This window comes from Lissotriton vulgaris, chromosome 7, assembly GCF_964263255.1.
Source record: "Lissotriton vulgaris chromosome 7, aLisVul1.2, whole genome shotgun sequence".
Taxonomy (NCBI): Eukaryota; Metazoa; Chordata; class Amphibia; order Caudata; family Salamandridae; genus Lissotriton; species Lissotriton vulgaris.
In genome coordinates this window covers 1676658455-1676671180 of record NC_141695.1, presented here as the reverse complement: position 1 = coordinate 1676671180, position 12726 = coordinate 1676658455, and the positions used below count along the sequence as shown (strand labels likewise).

The 12726-nt window shown below is 43.6% G+C and overlaps 1 protein-coding gene across 2 annotated transcripts in view; it reads right to left on the bottom strand.

Annotated features, from left to right (window-relative positions):
- STK35 (serine/threonine kinase 35) overlaps positions 1–12505 on the bottom strand; it is a 42857-nt gene extending 30352 nt beyond the window's left edge. Inside the window, exon 1 of one of the 2 annotated variants that reach the window (XM_086932740.1) lies at positions 11843–12505. In XM_086932740.1, coding sequence (XP_086788866.1) covers positions 11843–12335 — 493 coding nt within the window. In that variant the 5' untranslated portion in view covers positions 12336–12505. The remainder of the gene's footprint in view (positions 1–11842) is intronic. The other variant, XM_086932739.1, reaches the window with a different exon arrangement.
- Between the last annotated feature and the right edge of the window lie 221 nt (positions 12506–12726).

The window sequence follows — 12726 nt, the reverse complement described above, 5'->3', positions numbered from 1 at the left end:
TTGAGGAAAGGTGCTTAAATTGGTTAGCAAATCCTCCTAAGAACATAAGATATACAAAAAAGCAAAATGTTCAAGGAAAGGTGCATAAACCGGTTAGCAAGGCATACTAAAAACACTAAACGTAAAATCTACCCAAACTAAAAAATAATGGCTACCCTTACGCGATTCTTCTAAGAGAAAGTGCTTGGTACTTTGGATTTTCCATCACAGGGCCCAAAAAGGAAGCTATCCATTTGATAAAAGACAAAGGAACCACGAAATGCATGCAGCATACTCCTTGAATACATCTGTCATTGCTAATTTTGACTCTGCAATTCATAGAAACTTGAGGAATTTCCCACAGAACACTGCGTCCTCTCCTCAAAGGGAAGCTGTAATTGCTTACAGAGCAAGTGTATGCTGTTCCTTATAAAAGAACTGTCTCAGGAGGCCTTTCCGTTCCATCCTTAGACCTGGGCAGGTACAGACAATATTTTGCGATAATTACTAAGTCGACACGAGATCCAGATTTAACAAAAGCTTGACTTTATGACAAATAGGACCCCCAGTATAAAAGAGATTGGAGGAGGCCATATGTACTTATTTTATCCATGCACAAGATCTCATGAACAACACAGCTTTTTCCATGAGGGATGAGGCCGGTTTAACTTATGACTGCTGAAAGCTGGTTGGGCAAGGGTTAAGGCCCATAAATCCTCGGCCTTAAAAAAAAAAAAAGGTAGTTAAAGCGAGGTTTAGATATTATGCAACTGTGTTTCTTGAGTCACTTTATGGCCTTCCACACAATAGAACTTAGGCTAGTTATTGGATTTTTTTAAGCTTATAGCAAAATTTCAAATAAGCACCCAAGCTGCTTATGCTCCGATTCCGAAAGTCCAAACTCGACAAATTTGAACAGTAGAGGCATGGCAAGGAAGAACACACACGTCGGTATGTCCCCGCTATAGAATTATCAATGGTTTTATCAATTCTTCCTCTAAAAACCTCCGCTCCATACTTGGGAACATGTTTAGCAGCCATAACTTGCAGAGTGGCTGGAACTGCAGGCCTTTGAGGGAGTTCCGTAATGAACAGAACGCAGCAGTTAGCACGTTATTTCGCACGGCTTCGTAAGAGCACCTCTTGAATCAAAAATGACACCTAGGCATTTATTTTTAAACACGGTTTCCAAAGGTAGGTCCATCCCTATGCATTGTCTCAAGGGCCAGGAAAAGCAAACAGAACTTTCTCAAAGGTCCTATTGTGGCAAAACCAGGATTTGTCAGGCACTATACAAGATTTAGCTTTAGATTATTTGAACCAGTAGACCATTTAATGATTTACCATGCATACTGGTTTCTATAGTGATGGCAGAGATCTTGTACATGGATTACATCAAATATCAGGAGAAGTATAAAAGGATACCCAGATTAGCACAATGGCCTCCTGCGAACAGAATTCGGCACACGAGAAATACCCAGAATTCTGGACTGCCCAGGATGCTTTAAAAGTCTGTACAGTTCTTTCAAGATCCGGACCTTCAACCTTGAAACAGATTTGTTGGGTGTACACAAATTTAGATTCAGTGTTTTCAAGGAGAAGTGTAAGCTTCCCCGTAGGAAACTTGTTAGGGGAGGCAGAGTCGAAAACAATCAGAACCCATAGGGAGAACTCAAAATAAACCAGTAATTAAGAGCCACATTTTCTACAGATGTGTTTATGAATGATTCCATGCTATATAGAGAGTAAAATAGTCATTGTTCTACAGCACTGCCTTAGGCAGGTGGCCACCACATCTGATATTAAGGAATTCTCAGGAGACTGACAGTGGGCGGAGGTGAAATAGGGATGTAATTAAATGTGCAATGTAACTATCTGGGTAGAATGCCCTTTATACAAATGTAACATGTGCCAGTCACTTGAGCCCTGCAGGTTTCTTCAAACTCCCTCCAGAAACGTGCATGCAGACACATGCTCATTTCAAAGCTTGTCAGTGGACTAACAGGTTTTGAGCAGCCTTCAAAAATGCGTCCATTTAAATCTTTAGGATCTCTTTCCTCAGGCAAATTCAGACACTAGCATTTAAGAGCTGAAGGATGGAAATAGTAGAGATTAAAATTTTTGCTCTGCGTGAAAATATTGAAGAGGCTTTATGAATGATTGGGAGTAGCACCACACCTGGCCTCGTGTTTAATGCACAGGGCTGCAGTTACAATACTGAAGCTTCACTTCACTGCTGTCAGAAGCATGAAATGGAGTACCAGTAGTGATCTGGACTACAGGAAGCCGCACGCACCCAAATCGCTCCAGACTTTGTCATGTCTGAAGCGCACAGTCTTGCATTACTAAGTGGAAAACTGAGGACAGCTTGTCTGTCACCACAGGAGCAAGGGTGTCTGTACCAAACACTAGTTTGGATAGTTTCCCCAAGTCGCTCCGCTGGTTATTTATTTCTCTTCAGTGAAGAATTAAGCTTCACTATTTCTGCCGAAGCATTCGTAGCATCATTTTGAAGTAAGTTTTACGAGCAGGCGGTTAAGAGTTGTAGATTAGATAAAAGCTTGCGGGCAGTTCACCTACATCACTATCCAATAAAAGCCTAAACTAATACTTTATGAAACGTATTTCAGGAAGCATGGTCTGAATCAATGAATGATTGTAGGCTTGATGGTTTGACAGAGACAAGATGTAATAAACATCTAAGTGGATGTAGCGGCTCAGTGGCTTCTGCTGGGCTAAGAAGTCCAACTTCAGAATGATTGCTGGGATGATGGTGAACTTTTAGCCCAATGCATGCATTAGTCACAGCCTCTAACCTCAAGGCCACGGCCTGGAACATTACAATGGCAACTGAAACTACATTCATTGACAGTCATGCAGTCTCAAACTTCACAGGCCCATGCAGTAAATGGTATTTCACCATCACTAAGAGGTCATAATCCTATTGGTAGATAAGGTCACAATGCGGTTAAAACAAATCCCTTCTGGACAGAATGTCTCCAAAATTCCTGTCATGGTGGGGGAGAGCAGAAACTTTGAAAATGATGATTACCCCTCTCGTCAACTATTTGATCAGAATGTTGCCCATGCTGTTGCCAGATGACTTTTTAAAAAAGATATACAAACTCTTCAATAATTTCCTGTGGCAGGGGGGAAAACCTAGGATCTCCCTTAGGAAACCCCAGCTGCCAAAAGATAAGGGAGGCATAGGACTACCAAACTTTAGGTGTTCAGACCGCATATTGTGCAAGCAGGGAGCAAACTGTTTTTTTACCTCACTCTGAATATACTCCTGTATGGGTACAGATCGAAAAGGCGATTAAAAACCTATCTCTATCTGCAATAATGACGATAGACACTTCTGCCTTTTGCCAATCCAGATACATTTTCCTAAACACTAAAAGGGCCCTTCTGAATCTAGAGAGACACTGCAAAGTCAAGCTTTCCAAATCCAACCTAGTCTCCTTATGGCATAATTCACATTTTAAGGTCAATGGTAATACCCTCTTCTGGGATCACTGGTCACAGAGAGGGGTGAATCTAGTCAAAGATCTATTTATGGGCAATTCACCTTTACCTTTCTCCACTATACAAGGCCATTTCGGCCTTCAACCTATTGACCCATACAGGTTCCTAAGACTCAAATCCTTAATATCTGCCCGTGTCATCTCTCTACTCAATCCTTCTATATGCAGTAAATTGTCCCAGCTCATGAAAATTGGTCACATGGTGTCCAAGATATACAAAACCCTCTTACCTTATTCCCATAGGAACCACAGAAGACGTGAAGTAGCCTGGGAAAATGAACATAACTCCTCCAATATTTTATTCGATTGGGAGAAGATATATCTGTCCCCTCTCTCCAATAAAATGTCACCGATACTCTCTCAGACTAAGCTAATGCTTATAAATAGATCGTATTGGACCCCAGAGAGACTCTAAGCTCAAGCTTATTGACAGCCCACTATGCTGGAATTGTACGTCCGAGACAGGTGACTTGGCTCACATGCTATTCCATTGCTCATTATTGCAGTCCTTTTGGGACAAAATGTATAACTATGCAAAAAACCTTCCAGCACTGCCCAACTAGAGAGTTTGCATATGTTTTACTTGGAGCCATAGACCCATCATTAAGGAATGATCATGATCGATATTGGAGTGCAGTGGGAATGGTGTCATACGCCACCACAGGAGCTTGCGATATAAGGGGTAGCTCTGGACACTGAAGGTTTGATGCACTGTTACAAGAACAGCCTGCAATGCAAGGAGGTGAGCAGGAAAAGTTGAAGTGAAATGTTTGGCGAAGCTCATTCTGATTCACTGTGAAAGTATCTTCTTGTTTTTTTTTTTATATAACATTAACTTACATGAACGTGACAAAAAAAGAAAGACAGTATCAGCTATGAAAGGGTTAAGTTTGCTTAGGTATGTATATAAATTGATATTATGAAACATTCAGAATGTTATTGATTGTCATCTAATTCTTTTGGACACAGTAAGAATAGTTGTATTAGTTAATAAAGAGTTCAAATAAAGCACTTACAACTGAGAACTAAGCTCCTTAGGTTGAAGAGTGATAAAATGGTATTCAAGGCAGGTTTGTCAGGATTGAGGTTATTAAGATCAATATCAGATTTCCATTAGGCACTTTAGTAGATCCAGACTGAACTAATACATTATGATATTTTTTCGGGCAGGACCTTTACATTAACGGTTATATTTACAGTTAGGTGGCATCGTCTCCACTCCTATCACAGTGTCATTGCCTTTGAACTGAGAAACGTAAGTCGATGGTTATACGCTGTGCAGGTTCACATAAATAGCCATATTTAAGTAATAAGTAATGTCGTTGATAGAGCCCTGCTTATGGTTAAAATGGCAATATAATAAACTAATCTAGTCTTACCAGATGGAATTATACATTGGCTCATGTTTAGGAGTATGTCAGCCTAAAGAATAAAAACTGATTATGGGAATTGTGTGCATCAACAGTATTTGGTGGTGGGGGAGTGAATAAGTGTAAGTTGTAATGTATGATAGTGGTAAAAAAGTACCATAAACCGTAATTCTGGGGGTTGTCTGCAGATACCTATTTAACATATCTTGTGGATCGAAATAAGGTGTAAAGGTGGGAATGTGCTAAACAATGAAGTGAGGTTTGGTTGCAATTAGATACTGTTTATTAGGTTGCAAGGGAGCCCTGAGGAAGCAGAAGTACGCTGTGAAACACGTGTTGGCCCTTTGTAAGATAACCGACTCCTGCTTTTCGTCTGGGAGTAAATTCAACACCATCACTTCAACGAAAGACATTTCCATCTAATTGGACTTCTATTCAAGACTAATCTATTCTTTGACAACCTTTGGAGGCGAGATTCAAATAGTCATATGTAACACCAGAAAAAAAAAAACCAGAATAAAAGACCTCAAGTAAGCTATAAAGAAGGGCACACAAATGGATTTGAACTTTGATGAGTTAATCCTGGAGGCAGTGGAAAAACGTTCCAAGTGATTTGGGGAAACTTATCTTTAAGTTTTATTTTATTTTTAAACAGTGCATTAAAAAGAATTAAAATGTGATATCATGTAAAGAGAAATGATCCTCTGGTTTGGTGAAAGGTCTCAATGCGACATGCCGAGCTTTATTAGCCGGTCTTTATAGTACATAGTAGCACGCGTTTCAGTGCTCTACACATTTTCCTTGCGGGAACTCAGAAATTGTCTCGCCTTCGCAGATCCAGAGTAATTTCACTCTCCTTTTTTGCATCATTATACCCTTCCTCAATAGTTCATTCACCCCCTACAGCCTCATAGTACAGATTCAGTTAAAGTGCTCCGAAACACCATGTATAGTTTCTCTAAAAGCAGCCTCTTAATGTGAAATTCCAATTCACAGGCTGAATAAAAATCGGTCAGCTGATCAGTATATGCAAGCCTTCTTTCCCACTCAGAAGTAGGTCACTTGCGTCAGTCGAGCATCTGTCCCAGTGGTCCTTTTACCCACTCGAAAATAGGTCGTCCCTGTGAGCAGAGCATCTGCCCGTAAGGTCTCGTGTTCATGCCCAGATCTGGTAGGCAAATAGCAATGCTTGCCCGTATCATCAGAGGCATAGCAACAAACAATGCAGGCACGGCATTGGCCAAAACCTCAGACTACGCAGCATTGTTTGCTCTGCTGAGAACCGAGATGCAGCGTTGCAGCAAGCTCAAGCGCGGATTATAACTAACCGGCTGCAATCTTATTGCATCACGCTACTCTGAAGCGGGTAGACAAGAACATACTTTCTGCATGGCTCTGGTCACCTGCGAGAACATTTTTTTGCAACTTTCTGGTCTTAATCAGGCTCAAGCCACTGATTGTCAGCAGTCAGCTCGTTTATGGTACTTCTAAAGAACCATTCATACTCCATGGTCCTACATTTTCTGGTCTTCATCAGAAGGCATGAACGACATGGACACCGCTACCAGGAGCTTAGCTGCTGTCTGACAAAACTCAAAGCAAATTAGCTCATCAGCATGCGTTCTACTATCCAAACAACTCTTACTTTCAGGATTCTCAATCAAAGATTATACACCAACAGCATTTGTGCGGTGATATTATGTACCTACAAAGTGAAAAGAAGCTTTAAAAGTACTCGTGAACAATGTTCAGTAAACTATGTAGAGCAAAATGCATAAAATCAATATTGACAGACAATTGTGCATATATTCTAAACATAGGTCTTTGAAGCAGGTTATCACAACAACCAAGGGAAGTGCAACTGATCGCACCAGGCAAAGACACCAAGGCTAACTAAATGTTATCAGAAACTGACCTGGCGAGGCACAGAGTTCAGACCTTCACCTCATTCTAAACTCTTTGAAGAGAGTAGGTAGTTCTTCCTTGCTCTCCACAAATCTTTGGGTAAAGGAAAAAAAATGATCCTTCCTCTACTTCAGTTCTGAAATTTAGTGCATGGAGGCAGATCATAAATGAATGTTAAAAGAAGGGTACAGCTGCAGCATAGACTGAAAAGAAAGAAAACATTCCATAAAAAATGTTCTCAGATGTTTGAGCAACTCACATTCAACAAGGCTCAGTGAACAACAACCTTGAAAGGAAACCATTTTATTCACAGGAAATTACTTTCTGAACCCTATCTCAAATGACAGTGTTCTATGCAGCAGCGAAGCTGTATGCTTCGCAACACATTAATGCCCATGCTTAAACTCTCTGCAGAATGATCCCATAGAGGAACCGAGCCCCAATTTATTGGGGAGGGGGGTGGGGGGGGGGGAATAGGTGCATAAACAGACCAAATAGCATATCAGGACTAGGCAGTTCAGCGTTACAGTACGCACAGCAGTAATAATGGATTAATACCAAGTTAGTGTAGCCTGAAATAAGTCAAAAAACATGCATGCTCGAGGACCACATTGCATGCAGGGCAGAAATGGGTGCACTAAGACCATCTACTCGGCACATTAGCAGACTGTCTGCTTTTACAAATAGGTTCCAATTGCCCCCTCAAAGTGTCACTTTTACAGTAGCATGCAGGAGCAATGGCAGATGAAACATGAAAATACTGGGCTACAGAAAGGGCAGTGTGGAAAATTGTCAGTGCAGCCATTTTACTGCATCGACGCAAAAGGACCATAATTCCAGAAATAGATATTTCCACCACCAATTGAACATATATGTGGTTGGTGTGTATGGCCGACTACAAAGGATGTGCCAACCTACTAAAGTAATGAAAGTCTTCTGCTGCACTGACAGAGGAAATATGTCCTTTTCACCACAGTTATACTTCCCAAATGTTGTATTTGGGTGTGAATATCCGCATGGTTAGATTTCTCTTTTGGGGCCCTGACTGGATGATTCTCTCCCATTTGTTTGGAAAGTAAGATTGTATGCGAGAGTTTTCCTAAATGTGTTTGGGTTGAACACAGCCACGTCTCAGCATGGGAAGTTTTCAGAAGGTAAGGAAATGAACCTCCTCTGCTCAAGCACGTATATCAAGAAAAGTCACAAAAGAGGACACAAAGGCAGAAATGTACAGCAGAAGAATTAACATCTGCTAAGAAGGAAGAAGGCCACTGGGCTGATGTACAAACATCGAAGACATACTGCAGCTTGTGAGAGCAGGAAGGTATATGAAAGGCACAGAAGAAAGTTGCTGTAGCCGTCTCCATAATAGACTTAAACTAGGTTTAAAATTCTAGCTGTAGTCCCTACTGGAAGCTCGATGACACCCAACTATAGTCCATTTAGTGTGGTTGGTTGAACTGACTTAATTTGAATGCACAGCTGGATTGCATCAACACGAACAATCGGAGCGAAAAACAAAGCAATTACAAAAGGGAAATTAAAAAAAACTGAAATAAAAGCTCGGGAAAGTACTCCAGGTGAAGTGTACAATAAGGTAGTGGACTGGGCTCAAAGTAGAAATCCAATTTGATTACGTTTTTTTCCACATTCACGTTGATCCATTGAAATATCAGACAGCCCAGGCACAGAAAAACAAGCTAGTGCAGTAGGGTGGGAAGAACCTTATTAAGGCTAGAAAATCTAAACAAACATTACAATGTTAGTCTCGGATGTACAAGCCAGTCATAGGAGAGGCTGAACAGATCCAGAAAGCTTCCCATGGATTCTGCAATTAATTTGAAGAGATCAAGAATACCAAATGGAATGGCATGAAAGCCACGGGAGAAAAAAATTCCCAAAGTAGGGTAAAAATGATTGCATTTGGATTCCCAGGGTTCTGGTGTTTAACAAGCAAAGGCTTTCGTAACACTTGCAACATTAATTGCCAGAGTAGGCTTTTAATTCCAGACCAGTATCCTTTTGATAGGTACATACCCAAAGATGCCTTACTTCGCAAACGACAACACACCTCGCCGACAAAAGGCCGCCATTGTATTCTTTTGACACAGATCATTCACATCACTTAATCAGCCTTAATTGCTCTTCTAAAATGGAGCATCTTAGAGATTCTGACTGATGCACGGCATACACCTTTACTTTTGTGATGCATTGTGTTTTGAAGAATGCATCACAAAGCCAAAACAAAAAGGCCCTTGATCCTTTGTAGTAATATGACGCAAATAATAGACTGGGAGCCAGTGGGACGGCTTCCTAAGCTTTTCCATCAATTGCATGGCTCCACTACACTTAGATATTGTGAGATATGCAAACTAATGTGCGACCAAAAAGCATTCGTAGATGTATGTGCAACAAGCAGTTATAACCAGGTGGATAATGAGAAAGTGCCCACACACCAGTATTGTGTGCTAAAATTCTTGTGGGATGTGTGAACCACATATGATTCACTACAAGCATGTATGTTTGATTTGTTACCCGCTCAGTGTGTGCAGTATTCTGTAATAATGCTGTACATTTAGGACTTGTGTCTGCAAGTTTGCTATACTGAGGTTGACCAAAATTTGCTACTCAATCTGAATTCTATCGGCATAACGAATAATACTCCAACACTGGTCTCTTCTTTTCTATCTGGGAGAACACAATCGGTTGACTTGGGTAGCTATGACGCCCCTTCCTTGTTCTTCGATATGGGGTTCCTCAGGACTCCTCATTGAGCTCCACTCTTTACTATAGGTGTCAGAATTAGCAGCACTTATCAGACCCTTTGGCTTGGCACTAACATATGCAGACGACACAAATCGTATTGCCTACTGTTAACAGTGTACCGCTGGTCCAAAGATTTAGGGAGTGTATGCTGGCAGTCAGCTGTCGGATGAGCTCACACTGCCTCAAGTTGAACTCAAGAACACTGAGATAGTCCTCTTTGTCAACTTTTCCCGAAGCTGGTCACAGATTTGGTGGCCAGATGATTTGGGGGCAGCTCGTATTCCAGCTCCCAAGGCTAAGTAGTTGGGTGTGATCACAGATAAGAAACTTAACTTTGAGGCATAAGTCAATGCAGTCTCTTCGTCTAGCTTTTACTTAAGGTGATTAAGAAAATCTTACCTTTCATACCAGTAGACAGCAAGAAAACCGCAGTCACATTGTTAGTTCTTGCCAAACACGACTACTGCAACAGGCTTTACCTTGGCATGCCCAAGAAGCATCTATGTAAGCTACATACGATTCAGAATGCTGCTGCCAGGCTTCACCTAGGGGTTCCCAAGATTCAATCGGTTGGAAAGCATCTTCAGAAATTGCACTGGCTCCGTGAGGAGCTGTATTATTTTCAACCAGGTGTATTATTATAAGGCCCTCTGCATCACATGCAGGACACTTCATGGTACCGGTCCTCTGTTCTTCAGCCGGTCGTTACACTGGTATGTCCCAAACAGACATCCCCGCACGGAAGGTGCAAAACTGATGCCCACTCCCAGATTCCATAAAGCTAGTTTGGGCAGTAGGAGTTTCATATTAGGGGCTACGAAGCTCTGGAATAACCTTCCTAACATCATTAGAACTCTTCCCTCTCTGATAGCCTTCAGGAAGGCCCTTAAAATCTGGATGTTTAACAAATAAAGGTTCTCGCTCATTTTGGACTACTAGCGCCAAGACACATTCTGGTATTTGCGCACTTAATACATTTAATAACATACGTTTGCTGATATATGCGCTATTTACTGTTGGAAATCAGAGGTGAGCTTCTCTGAGCCATTCAGAGCGGTCTAACAAGGATAAACTTTGTTAGGTGCAGCTGTTCAATGACTTGTCCCTCTTAAGTCTACGATTCAGATGTACTTTTTTATCCTGAAGAAAGCATTTTCTGTCATCTGTTCCCTGTGTCACCCAGTTCTTCGCCAAGTTTCACAAGCCCATGCGTGACTAGCTGCTCTGGTTCAAGTATTTCTTTAAATTAGGGGACTTGTATTCTTGTTTATTCCATTACAAAAATGGACATAGATGTCCCAGAATTCAAAGAAAAAAAACAACTTGAACAGCTCACCACGTACGGACCAGGGAAACTTGGTAGCTATTGTCACCTCATAGGCCACAGCGTGTGTTCTAAGCCGCTGTGTGTTTAAGAGTGAGGTTTGTAGCACCACTCGGTACCAATATGTACTTCTCTGGCAATGTCGCATGGATTCACATTTGCGCAGGTGGATGCTTTGTTGCATCGCCCGTTCACCATCAAACCAGATCGTCCTCCCATCCCCCAAAGAACGCCGTTTCTCCTCATAGTGCAGTGCATTCTTATCTCTTGTGTAACCTTCAACTGACCACCCTCACTGTAGTGTCAGTCCAGGGTGAAAGCTTACAGTGGCTAGGCCATGGCAGGCCACACTCAGGCCCCGCACTATTGCTCGTCAACCCACAACCCCAGGATACACATACACAATGAGGTCGAGCTATGTGCGAAATTAACCCCCACACAACTGGCACCAGTTCAGGACACTGCACAGGGATATTGCCGTGGCACAACTCGAATATCAACTCTGGCACAGTCATTGTCTGGGCTCCCCAAACCTCAAATGGCCCTCCCCCTCCATACAAGAGGGCTCTAGTAAATGCCTACAGGGGGTCTCGCACCTTTCCCCTGGTGGTGACTGTAGGACTGGGGCTCTTTGTCTCTCCTACCATGGGTCTCGCCCAGCATGCAGGCCTCGAGTCAGCAAGCCCTGGCACCTGCCATAGCTCGGGGACTACTTCTGTTTGATCAGTGTAACCTTTCACCCCCCTCAAACATCCACTGAACGGTCGTGCAGGCCTCACATCCGTAGGATCAAGCAAGTCCCATACCGGTTCCCCTACCCACTCTACCCATAGTAACCTCTTTCCCAAATCACCTCCCCGGGACTTCTGGGAGGTCAATTCCAACAATGGCCGCAGGTCAGAGTTGTCGCTACCAGCGCGGGCCTCAAATCCCCGGACTCTAGTACTTCCCACACACCCCGTGGTTCTCACCCTTCAGCGACGTCTCCACCAGGCGCAGGTAAAGTTCGGAGCTCTTGTTGCCGTGGCTCATGCGCTGGGCAAGGCCGCTGCGCTGCAGGACACACTCCTCGAACTGCACCACGTTCTGGTGCCGGCGGCGGAGGCTGGTTAGAGCCCAGAACTCGGAGAGGGCCAGCTCCACGTTCTCGGGCGCGTCGCAACGGATGCGTTTCACTGCCACCCGGGCCCCAGAACGCCGGGCCTGCGCCTCGTACACCACTCCGTAGCTGCCTCGCCCGATCTCGGCCAGTAGAGTGTAGCGGGGCCGGGAAGGCGCTGGCAGGAAGGTCGGCGTCTGCGGCCTTCTCTGCTGCTGCTTCACGCCGGTCTCCATGGCTTCGGGCTCCGGCGAGTTCACGAGGGGCTGCAGCAGGCGCAGGGCCGGGCCCCGCCGCTTCTTGCGCTCTGCGGCGCCGATGCTCTTTGTCCCGCGGGGGCCTCCGTTAAGCGTCGCGGTCTCCATGGCTGTGCCGGCCCGGCCCCTGCCCTCATACCGGCTTCTACGTCTGGTGGCAAGTCGGCGGCTCACGGCGGCTGCGAGGGAACAAATCACAAGGAGGTTTGAGAAGTGGGTGTGTGTTCGAACGCACAACACAATGAAAGCACATGCGCGCGCCCCTCTCAGACGGACTATCTGAGCCAGTAACTTAAACGGCGAGTGAAGGAAACAGCGGTCGAGACCAAGTAAAGGGGATAGTGCAGGGGTGTGTAAACTGTTTGGAGGACAGCCCAGTGAGGGGCAGTTTTGTCTTAGACACACAGTGACTCTTTATGTGGACATTTGCTACCCTAATAAACACCAAAGAGGGGATAGATTGTAGGTTAGATAGCATAAAGAACATTAACTCCCTCCT